The sequence below is a fragment of the Apteryx rowi genome, unplaced genomic scaffold (genome assembly GCF_003343035.1).
Source record: "Apteryx rowi isolate R43461 unplaced genomic scaffold, aptRow1 scaffold_192, whole genome shotgun sequence".
NCBI classification, from domain to species: Eukaryota; Metazoa; Chordata; class Aves; order Apterygiformes; family Apterygidae; genus Apteryx; species Apteryx rowi.
In genome coordinates this window covers 1,211,565-1,226,474 of record NW_020448219.1, presented here as the reverse complement: position 1 = coordinate 1,226,474, position 14,910 = coordinate 1,211,565, and the positions used below count along the sequence as shown (strand labels likewise).

At 39.7% G+C, this 14,910-nt stretch overlaps 1 protein-coding gene across 1 annotated transcript in view; it reads left to right on the top strand.

Annotated features, from left to right (window-relative positions):
• The first annotated feature begins 90 nt into the window (after positions 1 to 90).
• The window catches only part of ITGA2 (integrin subunit alpha 2), a 70,794-nt gene continuing 55,974 nt past the window's right edge, over positions 91 to 14,910 (top strand). Inside the window, exon 1 of the mRNA XM_026062726.1 lies at positions 91 to 223. Within this exon, the coding sequence (XP_025918511.1) occupies positions 169 to 223 (55 nt within the window). The 5' untranslated portion in view covers positions 91 to 168. The remainder of the gene's footprint in view (positions 224 to 14,910) is intronic.

Sequence of the window (14,910 nt, the reverse complement as noted above, 5' to 3'; positions counted from 1 at the left end):
CGGCGCGCAGGGCCGGGGAGGAGCGGCAGGAGGAGGAGGGGTATTTCGGGGCGGCGAGGAGCAGGTGGCGCTCAGTGCCGCGCTGGGAAGCGGCCAGCTCGAGAGCGGCCTGCTCGGGAGCGACACTGCCCGGCCCGGCCTCCGCACCGCACCGCTCCGCTCCGCGACATGGGCTCGGCGCTGCCGCCGTCGCCGCCGCCGCTGCTGCTGCTGCTGGCTCTGGGTAGGTCTTGCCGCGGGGCGGCGGGGTGCGGGCGCGGCGCGGAGCCGCGGGGCGCTGTGCACGGCGCGGGACGGCGAGGGCCGGGGGGCTGCCGAGCTGGGCACGCCTGCCCCCTCCCAGTCCCCTCTGCGCTTCTGGGCCAGAAGCTGCGCGTGTGTGTGTGTGTGTGTGTGTGTGTGTGGAGTGGGTGCAGTTTGCTGTGTAAGTTTACACTCATATAGCGATTGTGCCATTATAAAAAGGAAGATTATATATTTTTTTATTATGAATTCTGTTCCTAATTTGCAAGAAATCTTTAGGTCTGTTCCCACCCTGTTGGGCAGATGTTGCTCCTTGGAAAAGGACAGGGAAACTTGAAACATCTTCTCTTGGCTGACTAAATTACCATTACTTATATTTTCCTGGGAACTATAAGCTGTCATATTCATTTGCGATGAGTGAATTCCCAAGCACTTTCAGGGTTTAAATATTCTGTATGCTCTCATGAACCTTTAATTACCAAGTTACTGAAGAAGAAGCATAAAAAATGAATTTTCACTGATGAGCTGTTCCAACTTGTTCTTTCAGTAACTATAGAAAAAAAGTGCAGTGGAATGTGCGGCTGCAGGGTATGAAATCAAATACAAAAATATTAACCTCTGGTAAGACATACTTTATACAAACAACCTGGTAATTTTTTAAAAAAGAAGAATTCTTAAAGCATCAAAGTGGAAAACCCCACTCTGCATTTTTGCTTAATCAATCCTTTATTCTCCTGGTTACAGTCACTGCATGCCAGGAACATAAATATGCCCTGTAATTCATGGTGTCAAAGTCTTGAGACTTGCAAAGTTTTGTAGAGTGATGTTTAAAGTAGAAGACAAGGACTGATTGTGAGAGCAAGATTCCCCTGACAGTGAGAGCTGACTGAAGTGGATAGGTTGACTTTGTTTGGGCAGCATATGTGCAGTTCAGGCAGATTTGTCTTCATTTATATAGTTCAAAGCTGTCATAATTCTGATTTCAGATGTGTCGTAACGTTTGATGTTGGTGGATGTAATTGCTGAATTAATACTCACTTACACCTTCCTTGATCTTGTAGGACTCCGTAGGAAGAAGAGAAAGTTTTGGGTAGGGAGTGTTATCTCTGAGCCACTTAGGGTGCTGCTGTGGTGATACTATCGTAGCTTTCCCATAATCATTTCTCAGTCACCTTCAAAGGCAGTCTACTTGAATTCATTTGGGCTAGCTTAGCTGAATCAAGCAATCCTGTAAGAAAATAGGCCAAGTTTATTTTAAGCTGGATTTTATGTTCATTTCTGAACTATCAGCTGTATTAAATGTATCACATAAGGGTATTGAGTTGTTGCTCCAAACGCAACTAAAAGTAATGCAACAGTTAGGACAGGTGTGAGTTGAGTTATTGTTGGTGTGTATTTTTGTGTTTGGAAAATGATTAAGGCTTTTTACATACTGCAAAAACAAATAGAAATACTGAAAAACTACCATTTTGATAATGTAACTGTGCTACCAACCTTGTTGCTTGCTGGCAAAAAGTATGCAGCTGATAAAAGCAGATTATGTTATGAGAACTAATCGTGACTGAAAGACTTAATAGCACAGCCTATACAACAAAGCCTGATGCTTTCTGTTGCAAGACACTGTTTTTGGTTGTTTATAGGTTTGTCGCATTTTATTCTTTAAGTGTACGTTTTTCAGCATCAGGTTTCTTCCTTAGCCTGTTCATAATAATCAGAGTCAAAATAGTCCAGCTCCTTCTGAGAGTGAGGCTGGTGCAAAATACAGTGCCATGTCTGGGTTCAATTCTGGTAAAGTTTTCTTTGAGAAGCCCTCAAGTTTCAGAATAGATATTTAAAATTTGGCAGTAAGGTGCATCATCTTGAAAATCTACTCAAATTTGGCCAAGTAACAAACCTTTGGAAAAATACATTCCTCCGGAAAGAAATAGATTTTTATCAGCTTACTAGTATAAATTTGGTCCTTCGTGTGGAGCTCAGCTGGGCTTTCTGTGCAACTGAGTTCTGGTGGGGTGCAGCTGTACCTATGTGAAGTCTGGGTCTGTACCTGTAAATACAGGAACAATCCCTCTTGTGTTCTCTTGTTATTTAATATTTTTACAACAATCCGTGTTGTTAGTTGAGACACACTGCTTTTTAGTTAGCTTCTGGATCCTGGCTCTCTGCTAGTCCATGCTGCATACTGTTAGTTGGTTCCTGGGTTCTGGGTGAACCGACTTTTTCCCTCTGAGACAAAACCCAGTGCCTTCCTAAGAGTAATATCCTTCAGAGTCTATTCTCAAGAGACAGTGTTGGAGGACTAGGCATGATGGAGGGAACCAGATTTAGTGTGTTCTCATCTATATCAGCTCAGCAGGCCTTCATGTTCAAGCCTACCACACACCTTCCTGCCACAACCCAGGACATGGACAATATAACTCTGACATGTCCTTAAAATCACCACTCAGTCAAGCAAACACCCCTCCACTATTTCAGGCACTCAGAACTGAAAAATCACAACTAAATTTTATGTTTTTATGGCCACAGGAGTACCACTTGAGGACCAAAAAAGTCTTCAGCAAAGTGCTATCACTGTCAGTACTCCCAGTCCCCTTACAGAGGCTGGCACTGAAGAGTGGGGTGTGAACTGCTGTGCACGCTGCCCGAAGGCTGCGGCCAGGAGGGCCCGGGGGGATTAGCGGTGCGGACGTAGCTAATAACCGCACCATGGGATCCAGGGCAGCCTGGAAGAGGAAGCAGCCCTATATGAAAATGTAAAAGGAGGTTTCTCTGAAACTTTGGATAGAATCTGAATTTTCCAAGTGCAACCCCTTTTCTGTCATTCAGTAAATATCTGACCCTTGCTGATGAAAAGCATCCTGTTGTCCCAGGGAAGCGGTAGGATCCCATTGACCTTGTAGGCAATGGGCTGTGGGACTGTATCGTGAGATAGAGGAAGATCCCACTAATATTGCCCTGCAGTAGTCTTTTTCTTCAGGTTGCTTTTGTTTAAATCCCAGGGAACTATATATGTGAAAGCTGTGATAAAAGAACAGAGTCAAGCACTCAAAAGTTAGTAACTGCCAGAAATAAGTTAGCGATCTGGATTTGCCTCCTTTGCCCATCAGTGCATCACGCACTGCTTTGGCCACAGGTAGTTCCCTGTAGTAGTGGAAGGTAGTGTGATCAGAAAAGTGGCTGAGACTTCTGTCTCACTTATTGCTGAAATTAGAAGGTGCTCTAGGAATAAGGAAGAAGGGTAGGCTGAAGAGAAAGGATATCTTTTTTTCCTTGCAGAATCGGATTCTTTCTCTGTTTTTTTGTCACAAAAGCCTAGTGCAGTTTCAGGCAAGTCATTTAAATCAAATCTTTGACATGTGGTTGGAGCTTTTGTGTTCTTCCCTTTCTCTTTGCTCAGCCAGGGGTTCTCAAAACTGAAGCTGTGTTTTCACCATCTGGTTAAGCTGACCTAAATGCGGGGCTGCTGCTGCAAGGACTTCCTCCCACTCTTGCTTGCCTGTTCCCACCAGTTTTCCTGGGCTACCACTAGAGCTTGGTCTGGGGAACAGGTCAGGGACCCATCTGCTTGAGGAGTTACCTTTTCCCTTTTTGGGGTCAGGTCAGTTTTAGGGATTGGTTAAACCAGGCCTGTTCACTTGTGCAATTTATTCAAGTGCTAGCACTGGCCAGAGGTGGGAGGGAAGCTGGCAAAGTCCCTTTCACTAGTAGCCAGCACCTCCACTGGCTTGAGCTGGTTGTAAAACTGCATCTTGACTGCAAAGCTGCTGTGCATTCATAGCTGTGAATGAAATCAAAGGAAATTGTATTTTGAATGTGTTAAGCATTCTGAAAAAATAAGGTTTTAGCTGTATCAAGTTAGATATCCAGAACTGGTGAGTACTTTCAACCTTAATCTTTTGTTTCCCTTCTATAAATGGGGCTGAGGATAATCTCTCATTTTTTATAAGTGCTCAAAAATAATTTCACTTGCATTTGCAAATAGATGCCAAAATATTTAGAGATGTGGCCAAAATATGTAGCGATGTATCCGCAAGGAAGCTGCTAATTCAGTAAATTAGAATAGTGTATCTTGAAAGTACAAGGCAACGTACTGGGCAACAGAGAGAAAACTGATAACTGAATAGCAAGTGAAAGTTGTCCACTTTGTACAATAAATGAAGCCAAAAGTGCAGATAAAAATGCAGTGTGTGATTGTAACACACACACACACTCTCTCTCACACTTTTTCTGAAATCAAAACTATCTCTAGTTTTTCCTACTTTAAGAGAGTTTGTCAGGTAGCAAGAGCGTTATTATATATTATTCTTGGAGTTTTGCCTTTCACAGCATGGCACACTGAAGTAAGAGTTCTTTCATACTGTGTCACTGGACTTGTATTTTGTACAAATGATGTTTATTTTAAAAAGTGTGCAGGGTATTACCTTCACACTCCTAAATACATTAACAGTTAATATTTATTTGTGCATAATTTGGGCAAAGTAAACATGAGATGTTACCAACAAGTTTTAACCATGTGCATGTGCTGCCTGACTCTGAACAATTTTTGAATTGTTTACTTTTTTGATTCAATTACAGAATTTTCATTTAGGAAGCTAAGTTAAAGGACTGATACTGCTTGTTTTTACAGTTTTCTTAGCCACTATGCCACTATATAAATGTTATTCATTGTGGTCTTTTTCACTGTTGTTAATTTTGAATGAACGAAAATAGCTTTTGCATATATTTCATATGATATTTTTTCTTGAAGGCTAAGAACTGGAACTGCCAATGTAATGGATGGATGTCCAAACAGCTAAATGTGACTAAAATACTTTCCTTTAGGGCTAATACAGGTAGAAGGGAGTTTATACATTTTGAGATGCGTAAACCAAGTCATTTCCACCAGGAGAAATCTTCAGCATTCTCTAACCACTGTCGTTATTTTCATTTGAAGGTTTCCTTTGTTGGGCTTTGTGCAGGCCCTTTCCATTTCCATGGTTACCGTGGCGAAATGCAGACAGGACACAGGCTGGCTCTCATCGGCATAGCCGTGCACTTGCATACCAACACATGTTATCAGCTTGTTTTAGGACATTTCCATTAGTAGGTTTTAATGTTTAGGACTTCTTTTTCACAGAGTGATCTCTGGTCCTGTGATACAGAGCTCTGTTAGGATTTCAGACCCTGTAAAGTGAGAGAAAACAAGTTGATAAGCTTATTTTTTTTGTGTAAGTAAATTGGTTGTACTGTTCCCATTCAAATTAGTCAAGGACATCAGAGAACCGTCTTGGCCTTAGTTTTCATTTCTGCTAAAAACGGTAACGGAGAAGGATTTTTATTTATAAGCCTTTAAGTGAAAGACTCACATGTAGCTATACAAAATAGTTAATGAACATAACCCTTATTCCTGGCACTGATGAAAGAGTAATAAAAATAAATTAATGTGAATTAGACTGGATTAATGGTACCTTCTGTCTATATTAACCGCATGTGAATATGCGTTCCTATAAAGCAGTATGAGATAACATTCTTTCTGCTCATGATACACTCTTTTTTTTTGGAAGTGAAGAATAATTAAAGCATCCAGTGAAGTCAATACAAGCTGTGTGAGCATTACCATAACCTACAAAACAGGCTAGTAGTTCTGAATTATCAAATAAATACAATATTGAGTGCTAGTAATTGTTGCTTTGAATAAGAATTAGTCCTCTTGGGATCCTAAAATGCTGTTCAGGGACTAAATTAGCTTTATTTTCTCCTGGAGATGCATATTCTTTAAAAATCTAATAGGACTTAAAAAAGAAACTATACAGTCAAAGAAATAAGATAAACATGGACTCTCTGAATGCTGTAAGAGCAAATACATTTTATGGATAACCGAATGGCATCTGCATGTTTGAATGTCACACGTGATGAATGTCACAGATCCTTTTGTCCCTTTCAAATTACTGGTAGACAGAGTGAATGGCATGGTAGTTATGCACAGCCATGCTGGAACTCTCTTGCCTTATTCCCAGTTTGTTTTGCCCTTTTAATTCTGCTTCCAAATTCATCGTTCTTTCTTCCTGTATTTCATAGAGTTTTTTTTTTTTAAATCATATAAATCTCCTTGGCTAATATGTTTGGTTATTTCTAAAGAACAGATGATAAAGAATGCTCCTGAAGAACTGTTGTGAACAACATGCTTCTGGATGCGAGCATATTATACAGTAAAGGGACCATTTTTAAATGAGAAAATTACCTAAGGAAATCTGGAATCTGAGGGTGGTTTTCATATTTATTTAAGAGTTCATTTTCTCTGGGGGTGGAGGCGGAAAGGTTGAACTAGGTTTTTACCTTTGTTCATCCATTTATCTGTCTGTCTACGTATCTGTCACATATGGGTCTATACGCGACCCACGTACAAGGAAGCCAGCAGCAGTTGATGCTGTGCTAAAGCTGCGATACAAAACTGTATTAAATCAATAGAGGTAAGACTACAGATGACCAGGAGACCTGAGTATCTTGAATAACCAATTAAGAACTATCTTGTCTGACTGCAATATCAGACTTTTATTTGAATGAGGAATAGTGAACCAGCACTTAGCTCATGTGAGCTTAATGCTGTGCTGGACACAGTTATGAGAAATTGTGAGCCAGGCACTTTTATGGGGTGTGCCTGTGCCATGCTCTGCACTACCTAGAGTAAGGCAGCCGCCCACAGGTACGCTAGCCGAATTAGCTAAGGGGCTACATGCCTTTCCCACACTACGCAGTGGTCACGTCTCACGATCTCACTGTTCTTTTGACTGTTCTGTTAGGCCATAGGTGGTTTATGTTTTCGTTGGGCTACGAAAGTGCATTGAGTAAGAAATCCTACTTAATTACATAATCTGCTAAAACAGCAGATTAGTAAATTACTTAACTTTAAGTCTAAATTTACTCTGGGCTGGTCCTGTTCACTTAGTGAGGTTACCCCCATGCTTAAAACCAGGTAAAGGACTAAGTGGTTGCCTGAATCAAGGCAACTAGGTCCTGAAATAGTGGTCAGGATTTTTTAATACTAATGTGCTACAATAAGGTAAGTAAAATAAAGAAAAAATGCCCTTGGTACAGATCTGTTTGAAGTGGAAGTAAGCATGGTGTGTTGTCCCTGATCAACTAATGTGTTCTAGAAGGTTACAGAATAGCATTGCAATAGAGAATGCTTAAGATTCAAGAAAACTGGAAAAGGTTTCAGTGTGTATATCAATATTTGCATTTTCTATTTCAAGATGAGGAGAGCAGTAATTGTTCAGTGAAGAGAGGCACAACATTTTAAGAAATAGTTTTTCATAAAATTACTGTTCACTTATTCTACTTTCTTAACTGAAAACTGTAATAAGGTAATATGAGTAATGTTCTAATAATTAACAAGAGAGCAATTTAATCCAGAACTCCTTCTGCGTGGTATAAAATTGGGTTATCAATGTGTGCCATACTTCAGGTATGTGTAGAACTGATTGGTTTTTTAGATATTAAACTCATATGTGGCTGATATTTCTCAAATGAGAATTCAGCTAGCCTTTCATAAGTGAAAAAATAATTTTAGTAACTGGCCTGACAATTTGTCGAAGTATGCCCACCAAACAGAGTTCCCATTTAGATGAGCCTGAAATAGGTCAAATTTAGAATAGCAGAAATGACTGAAAAAGAAATAACATTCTTAAGATGGGCAAAACAATAAACAGAGAAAAAATCCATCAGCACTGCTTGGATAGTAGTCCTTTAGTAGCTTTGCTAATAATAGTTATTCATTTGACTCCGGCCAAATATCTTTTCATTTCACTGTCTCTGCTGTCTCTGGGGTTTTTTTGTTTGTTTGTTTTCTTTTCTTTTCCAAACTGCCCAAAGCCAGTTCATCCTATTGAATAAATACAGTAAAGAAAATATTCCAAGAGACTCCGGAGTTGTCTTTCTCAGAGGTTGATTACAATTACAATGGACTTTGATTTTCTGAAGACAAAAAGCAACTGTTCTGTTTTTGTGGAAGCAAGTATTATCTCCAGAAAACACTTCTTAAATATACGTGGGCCCTTCTCTCTGTCTCCAAAATGTACAATAGTTTCATTTTTTACGGAAAAGATAACTTCTTTCTGAACTCTGACTAGAGATAGCGTGTCACCCACCTGACCATGGGCATCTGAATACACCAGTCTTGTGTACGTGTTCGAGGCCAGGAGAGCGGCTGCTGCCATCCCATGGACATGGTCCCACAGCACCCCAAACCAAGGCTCCCTGCCCCAGTTGCGGTGGTTCAGGATGGCAGAGTTAGGTAGCCTGGACTCAGCAGAGACATTTAGGCACTTTTAAAGTGCTTAAAGAAGAGTTTGCCTGCAGCACGGGAAGGCTCCTGCAGTCAGCTCCTAGGTAGAGGGGGCAGTTTGAAGGCCCCTGCATTAGGTGCCTCTGTCCTCTGCTGCAGTGGGGAGTCCTTCCTGGAGGCTGGCATCTACCTGAGCTCTGCCTCGAGAAGTAGCTGCCTGAGAAGGGATGATTCAGGCTGGTGGCAATTCAGGCTCCCCTCTCGCTTTTCGAGAAGTGTCTTTGCTACCAGGTAATAAAGCACTACAAGAGAAGCTCTCTCCACCTCTGCTCTTGGAATCAGCTCTCTGCTTATCCCAGAATGTATATTCATGTATCCGGAAGGACAAGCAAAGGCAGATCTTGCCTGTGGAATAATGTTTGGGGCAGGTAGCTGGGAGGAGTTTGCCCTTTTGGACTGCTTTTGCATTTTACATTTGACAAATAGGTAGTGCATAAAAAGAAATTAATTATGCGATTAAATTATTTGATTGTTTAGAACTGAAGTTATTCACCCCAGGAAGCAGCTGTCACTCTGGCCCTGATACCACAGTGGGTCTCAGATAGGGAAGGATACCTTGCTCTTAGAGGCGCTTCTATACTGGTATTATATTCTAAATTTTGATGATACGTGCTATAAAACATAGGTGACAAGTAAATTTAAGTTCATTTGGGGTTAGGCAGCTGCTAAAGTCTGGGCTTCCTGGATCCTTTACCAGATTTTACGGAGCCCACCTTCTGCCTAAGCCCTACGTGGTGCCAGAATTGCTAATCTCAATGCATATTAAGGAGGAATTGCAGGTAGGTGATTCAGACCACCTACTGTTCAGGTTTCCAGGCCATGAGCTCCCTTTACAATCACTAGAGAGTCCTTAAGTCTGCAATAGGAAAACAAAAGTTCTGATAATTATAGCTCTTCCAACTATTGTATTGTATATCCTGTGGTACTTTGGAGGTTTTCTTGTTGCAGGAAGCTAATGTAGCAAGCTTGTTACAACTAATACTATTCCTGTTTCTCGGGCTGTCTGTGTACAGCCCAGAGAGCACAGCTCCAGGCTGGTTCTGCGGGAGCCGTTAGGAAGGAGCAGGGTCCTAACACTGCCTCTGCGCTGACGGCAGAGTCGCTTTCAAGCCTCTTCGTTCCCTGTGCTGCGGGCTACAACCCCGAATGGCAGAGTCATCTTGAGGCGAGTCCCTCAGCCTTTTCCAAATATAGCCTTTTTAGGTCACATTTAATGATGATGATATTTGAGTATGCTGGAATTTTCATATAGCCTAGAAAATGAAATGGCCAGAGAATACAGAGAGCTTTGGTTGCTTTCCTGTCTTCTTGACATCTGTGTACAAACATGTGCTTTCATAGCAGCTAAGACCAAACAAGGTATAGAGAGGTAAGTCACATTGGTTTCTGTGTAATGACATACATTTCCTCTCTTTCAGTCTTAATACGGCTCATGCTTCTCTGCCTATATTTGGAAATATCACTGGTTTAAAAAAATGGTCAACAACTGATAATGTGAATGTGAGGGAAGAGAATTTGCTGTAGTGAAATGCCACATGAGAAGTCGTTTTTTATCATAGGGAAGCACATGAAGTTTTTTTTATGATCATTACTTGTGAAGCCAGTAATCTAAATACATATGCAGTATTTATGTCTGTAAAGCTTGTTAACCTTGTGTATTTTTAATCTCTTTGTGGTATTGTTGAGGGCCAACTGTGGTAGTCTAAGGACTAAGCTGAAACACTGCTGTTTGTTTTACCAAGATAAGGAAGAGAAAAACTTGCAAGTCAGTTCAATAAGATGCAATTTGTGTGAGTTTTCTGTAAAAGAAATTTATTCCCACTGAACTTAATGATGGAAACATGCCAGGATAATAAAATTGAGTAAGTCTGAATACTTGCTGTCTTTATTAAAAATACACAGGAAGTTGTCAGTCCTGCAGGAACTTCTCTTAAACATGACTTGGGAATCTTCCCTTGTATGTACAGTAGATTGTTGAGATTTCTTAATTCCAGATAAAGGACAGGTTATTCATCTGTCCTGGGAACAGAGGAGAACAATGCGGGCCACAAATATAGAGTTATTAAGTGAAAGACAGCTCTTCCTGAGTAACTTATGCAGTTGTGGGTAAATTTAAATAGATCTCTTACGTTGCAGTAGTGACAGAACAGTAAAACACATAGCATCTAGTAGTGTTATCCCAGTCTCCTCAACTTTTCATTCACAATTTGTATGTTATTTTGTATTCTGTTTGCTTTTATAACAGGTCATTGGCATCTCTTCAGTGCTGCTTCTCATGTCATAAACAGTTCCAACTCAAAGGCAATGACTCAGACTTTCACACACTCTGAAGCTTCCAAACTCCAAGTTGACCTACTTCCAGGAAGAAGTAGTTAGCCAACGGAGCCAAGAAAACTTTTCGGAGGGAGGGAGAGGAGGGGAAGAGGAGGAGGGGAAGGGACGATTTCTTACTAAATGAGGCATTGTTAACGGGTTGGGGTTTTTTTGGTCGTGGCTTCTAATTCATTTCTTTGCTAAACCTTATAATCTCTGCTAATTATTAAATAGTTTCAGATAATTTAGTTGATGTGAAGAAAACTTAGGTCTCAAGATATAGGAAAATACACCAAATAGAGGAGACAGTAGAACAATCAGGACTCATCTTCTAAGACTTCTGTAAACATGATGAAGTATCAACAGAGTAATGGAAGTGAGGATCATTGGATACTCTGACTTTTAGCACAAAAAATCCAGCCTCTTGCCAATCACATTCTTTTCTCTTTTTGATTTCCTGTCAGAGGTCCACGTTGTTTTTATTTGGAGGGACATTCTCAATAAGAAATCTGTTCAATTTAAAATAAAAACAGATTAACTGTGATTATAAAAGTCGTGTTTCCGTGCACATGCTGGACATTTTTGACCACCCTTGTGGGTATAGACTGATGGGGTTTTGCGTGTTGGAGAAAAATTTACAAACAAAGAGAAGTAAATGTACAGGAAAAAATAATGAGAAATTGCCTTTATTTTTTCACTTATCCTGACCATAGCAGATTAAGATTAGTATACCTTTCCAGTCTGAATTACAAGTAGTCCTTCATTCTGCAGTAGGTAGCCTGGATTCCATGTAGCTCTGTCCTAGTATGCTAAAGATATAGCAAAAATATATTTCATACTGATTTACAGGAAAGCCCCCAAAACAATGCAACCAACATAGAATTACTTGTATTACATGAAATGAACTTTATTTGATGTCATTACTGCATGCATTACATGCATGCACCACATGCATGCACAAGAATAGAGTGGAGTAGATGAGGCTGAAAACTGTATGTTGAGGGAAGAAAAGGGGGTTCTTTGGGAGATGGATTTACTCCCTGAACAAGCTCATTGCAGTGTGAATTATTTGATGGCTTCTAGAAGCTGAAATGAATATCTGTGCTGCAGTGCATGCTGGTTGTTTTGTCCTTTATGTAATCCCAGTATTGTCAATAAAACTTTAAAAACATAATGTATTAGAAAAGGTGGTCAAATTACAGTGTTCATTCTGTAAGAACAGTCGACTAATTCCAGTTGAAATATTAGACTGACAACATGGCCTGTGAATAATGAGAGTAACTTTATTCCTACAGCAAAATATGCCATTTTATAGATTGCAATAAAATAGCACTAAATATATTTAATATGAAACAAGTACTACTTGACTGCTGTCTTTTATAACTTTTTTGCTTTCCCTTTCTGCCTTCATTCCATTTTTTTTATACCTAGTTTTTCAAGGACAGTAGGTGATTATAGTGTGAAGGGTATTTGTAGGTGCCTCTACTCCATTGCTAAATTTTGAACTTGTTGTCCAAATTCATCTGATTTTTGCAAACGGATGAAAATAATAGCCAATTGGGTATTGGAGTGAGACAAAACTGCCTTTACAAGTTCCCTGATGAATGAAAAGATCCGAGGCAATAATACAAAATGCCAGAAAAACCACCCTAGAGAGAGCCCTTATAAATGCCGCAAACATGAAGATAGCTTCAGCTGGAGCGCACAGCCCACTGGGAGACAAAACCAGAGGGAACCAAGAGTTTTTAGTTCTCTCCCCCCTGCCCAGTTTCCTTTTGTCTGCACCAGCAGAGAATAAAGGGTTTCAAGGCCCTTCTGATGAGTGTTACTTGGAGGAAGAAATCCTTGAGACCAAGAGTGAATATTTTCTTTGTGGAACTTGTTTTACATTGTAGTGACTGTCTTGGAACAGATGAACATAAAAGGCAAGTTAAGGCCACCCTCTGGAAATACTAAATACTTAAAAAAAAAAAAAAGAATGCTAGACTGAGCAATTAAGGCAAAGTAGGCTATACACCTCTTACTAGCTGCCAATCTATGAAACTGCTTCAGGAAGCAGACAATAATCCAGAGAGGATTTTCTTGGTATTTTGTTTTTTCCAAAACAATTCATGGTCTCAAAAAAACATCCAAGAATGTGTGTAATAACATCATATCTTTATCATAATGGTAGGTTATGGCATTTCTCTTCTTTAGTGACTACTTGGTTACCCCCTCCACTCCCAATCCCTTACTTTCCCTTTTTTTTTTTTTTTCCTGTTTTCCAAAGTGAGATATAACTGTTTTGGATACCTCAGATAACATACGGAGAATTCATTCTAGTCCCTTATTTTTGCTATTGAAAAATCCTTAATGTGTAATGAAAAACCTGGCTGAAGTAGGGCTGTTGGTTTTGGTTTTGTGTTTGTCGGTGTCTGCTTCCCTGTTTTGGAAGGAGATCTGAAGCTGTGCTGCAGCACAATGGACAGTATTTGTAGCTGTGTTCATGTTATAAAGCAGAATGCAGCTTTGCACAGTGGGCTGTTTCTGTTTCCTTTCCTGGGTTCATTAGTGGAGTGAAAGCTCAATTTAAAAAACAAATGGTAGCTTTAGCTTGATTATATAATGGACTTTTTTGGTTTTGGTTACATACCTAATAGATGTTTGATAAAGAGAATGCCATACTATTGAGGAAAAAAGGTTGTGTTTCCCTTCATCATAAAGTTTCTACTAGCAAGATTGATACTAAATAAGTCTACAACCAATGTGTAGAATAAAATGGATCCTTACAGATTCAGTGATCAAATTCTACTATGCCTTTTTTTGTCTTTATACTGTTTGTTAGACCTCTCTAATGCAAACTGTAGATAATGATAGCAGTAAATGCCTCTGTTTAACCAGCTAGTTTAATCAAAGCAGAGATTTGGTATAATTGAGTCTGTGTGATTGTATGATTCTGTCATACATCTCCACCATCTTAAACTGGAGCATCACCTTTTCAGTGTAATATAAATGGACTAAAAATTTGGTTTTAATATTTAAACAGAAAACAAAATGACACGTTTGTTATGACACTGTGAAACAAGACACAGACTAATAATCTTTTTAGTACATTTTATTACAAGTTTATAAGCTTACATCATAAATCATGCAAGCAAGCACACACAGAAATCTTATTTCACTTTGTAGCTTCTCATCCTATTAAAAAAAATGCTTTTATGTTATACTGACTAATCTGAATAAGGGTTTACAACTACACAATTATTATAATCATGACATTAAATGATGGATTACCCAGTGGATATTTTTTGCTTGCTCACTTAAAGTTGTGAGCTTTATTTAATTTTGCATACAAAATCCAAACAATTATAAACTGGGTGTACCTTATATGAGCTATGACTTCAAGAAAAAGCTTGCTCCAGCTTGTACTTTAATAGCAGCAAACAGAAGTCATTATAGCCATTAGACATGTTATTTGCAGAAGAATTCCCACATGTTCAGACTTAAAGGTGCACAGTCAGAGCATGTATTGCTTTTCATTTTCCTAGCAGCAGGAAAATGGTGATGCAGACTTATAAAAGCAGCTGTACTCTTACATTCCAGCTCCTGTTGTATATACTGGAATACAGTTGCTAAAGTATGGGCAATACCAGAAAAAATACAGTGCAAAGAGGTACTAGAGTTTTACTGGAAAGCTTACAGATTCCTTTTGCCTCATTAAAGATTTTTTTTTCTATTTTTTTTGTCCGAAGTGTTAGGCTGGGAACAAGTCTGCTCAATAAAGCAGTCCTCTTTAAACCAAAATGTCCGAGTTCCCTGTTTAGTCAGTGGAGAGAAACCGGCTTTTGAAGTCTTCAGAGGAGCCTTCAGAAGTTTACGGCTTGTATCTCGCTTCCTTTGTTCCATGCAGTCTGTTTATTTGACTGAATTAAGCAGCGTTTACAGACAGAAGTTAGGAAGTGGATTTTTACTTGTCTTAATCTCTCATCATGATTGTTAGGTCACCAGCTAGAATTCTGTCACCAAAAGCTATTAAAACCCAGAGCGTTAGCTTT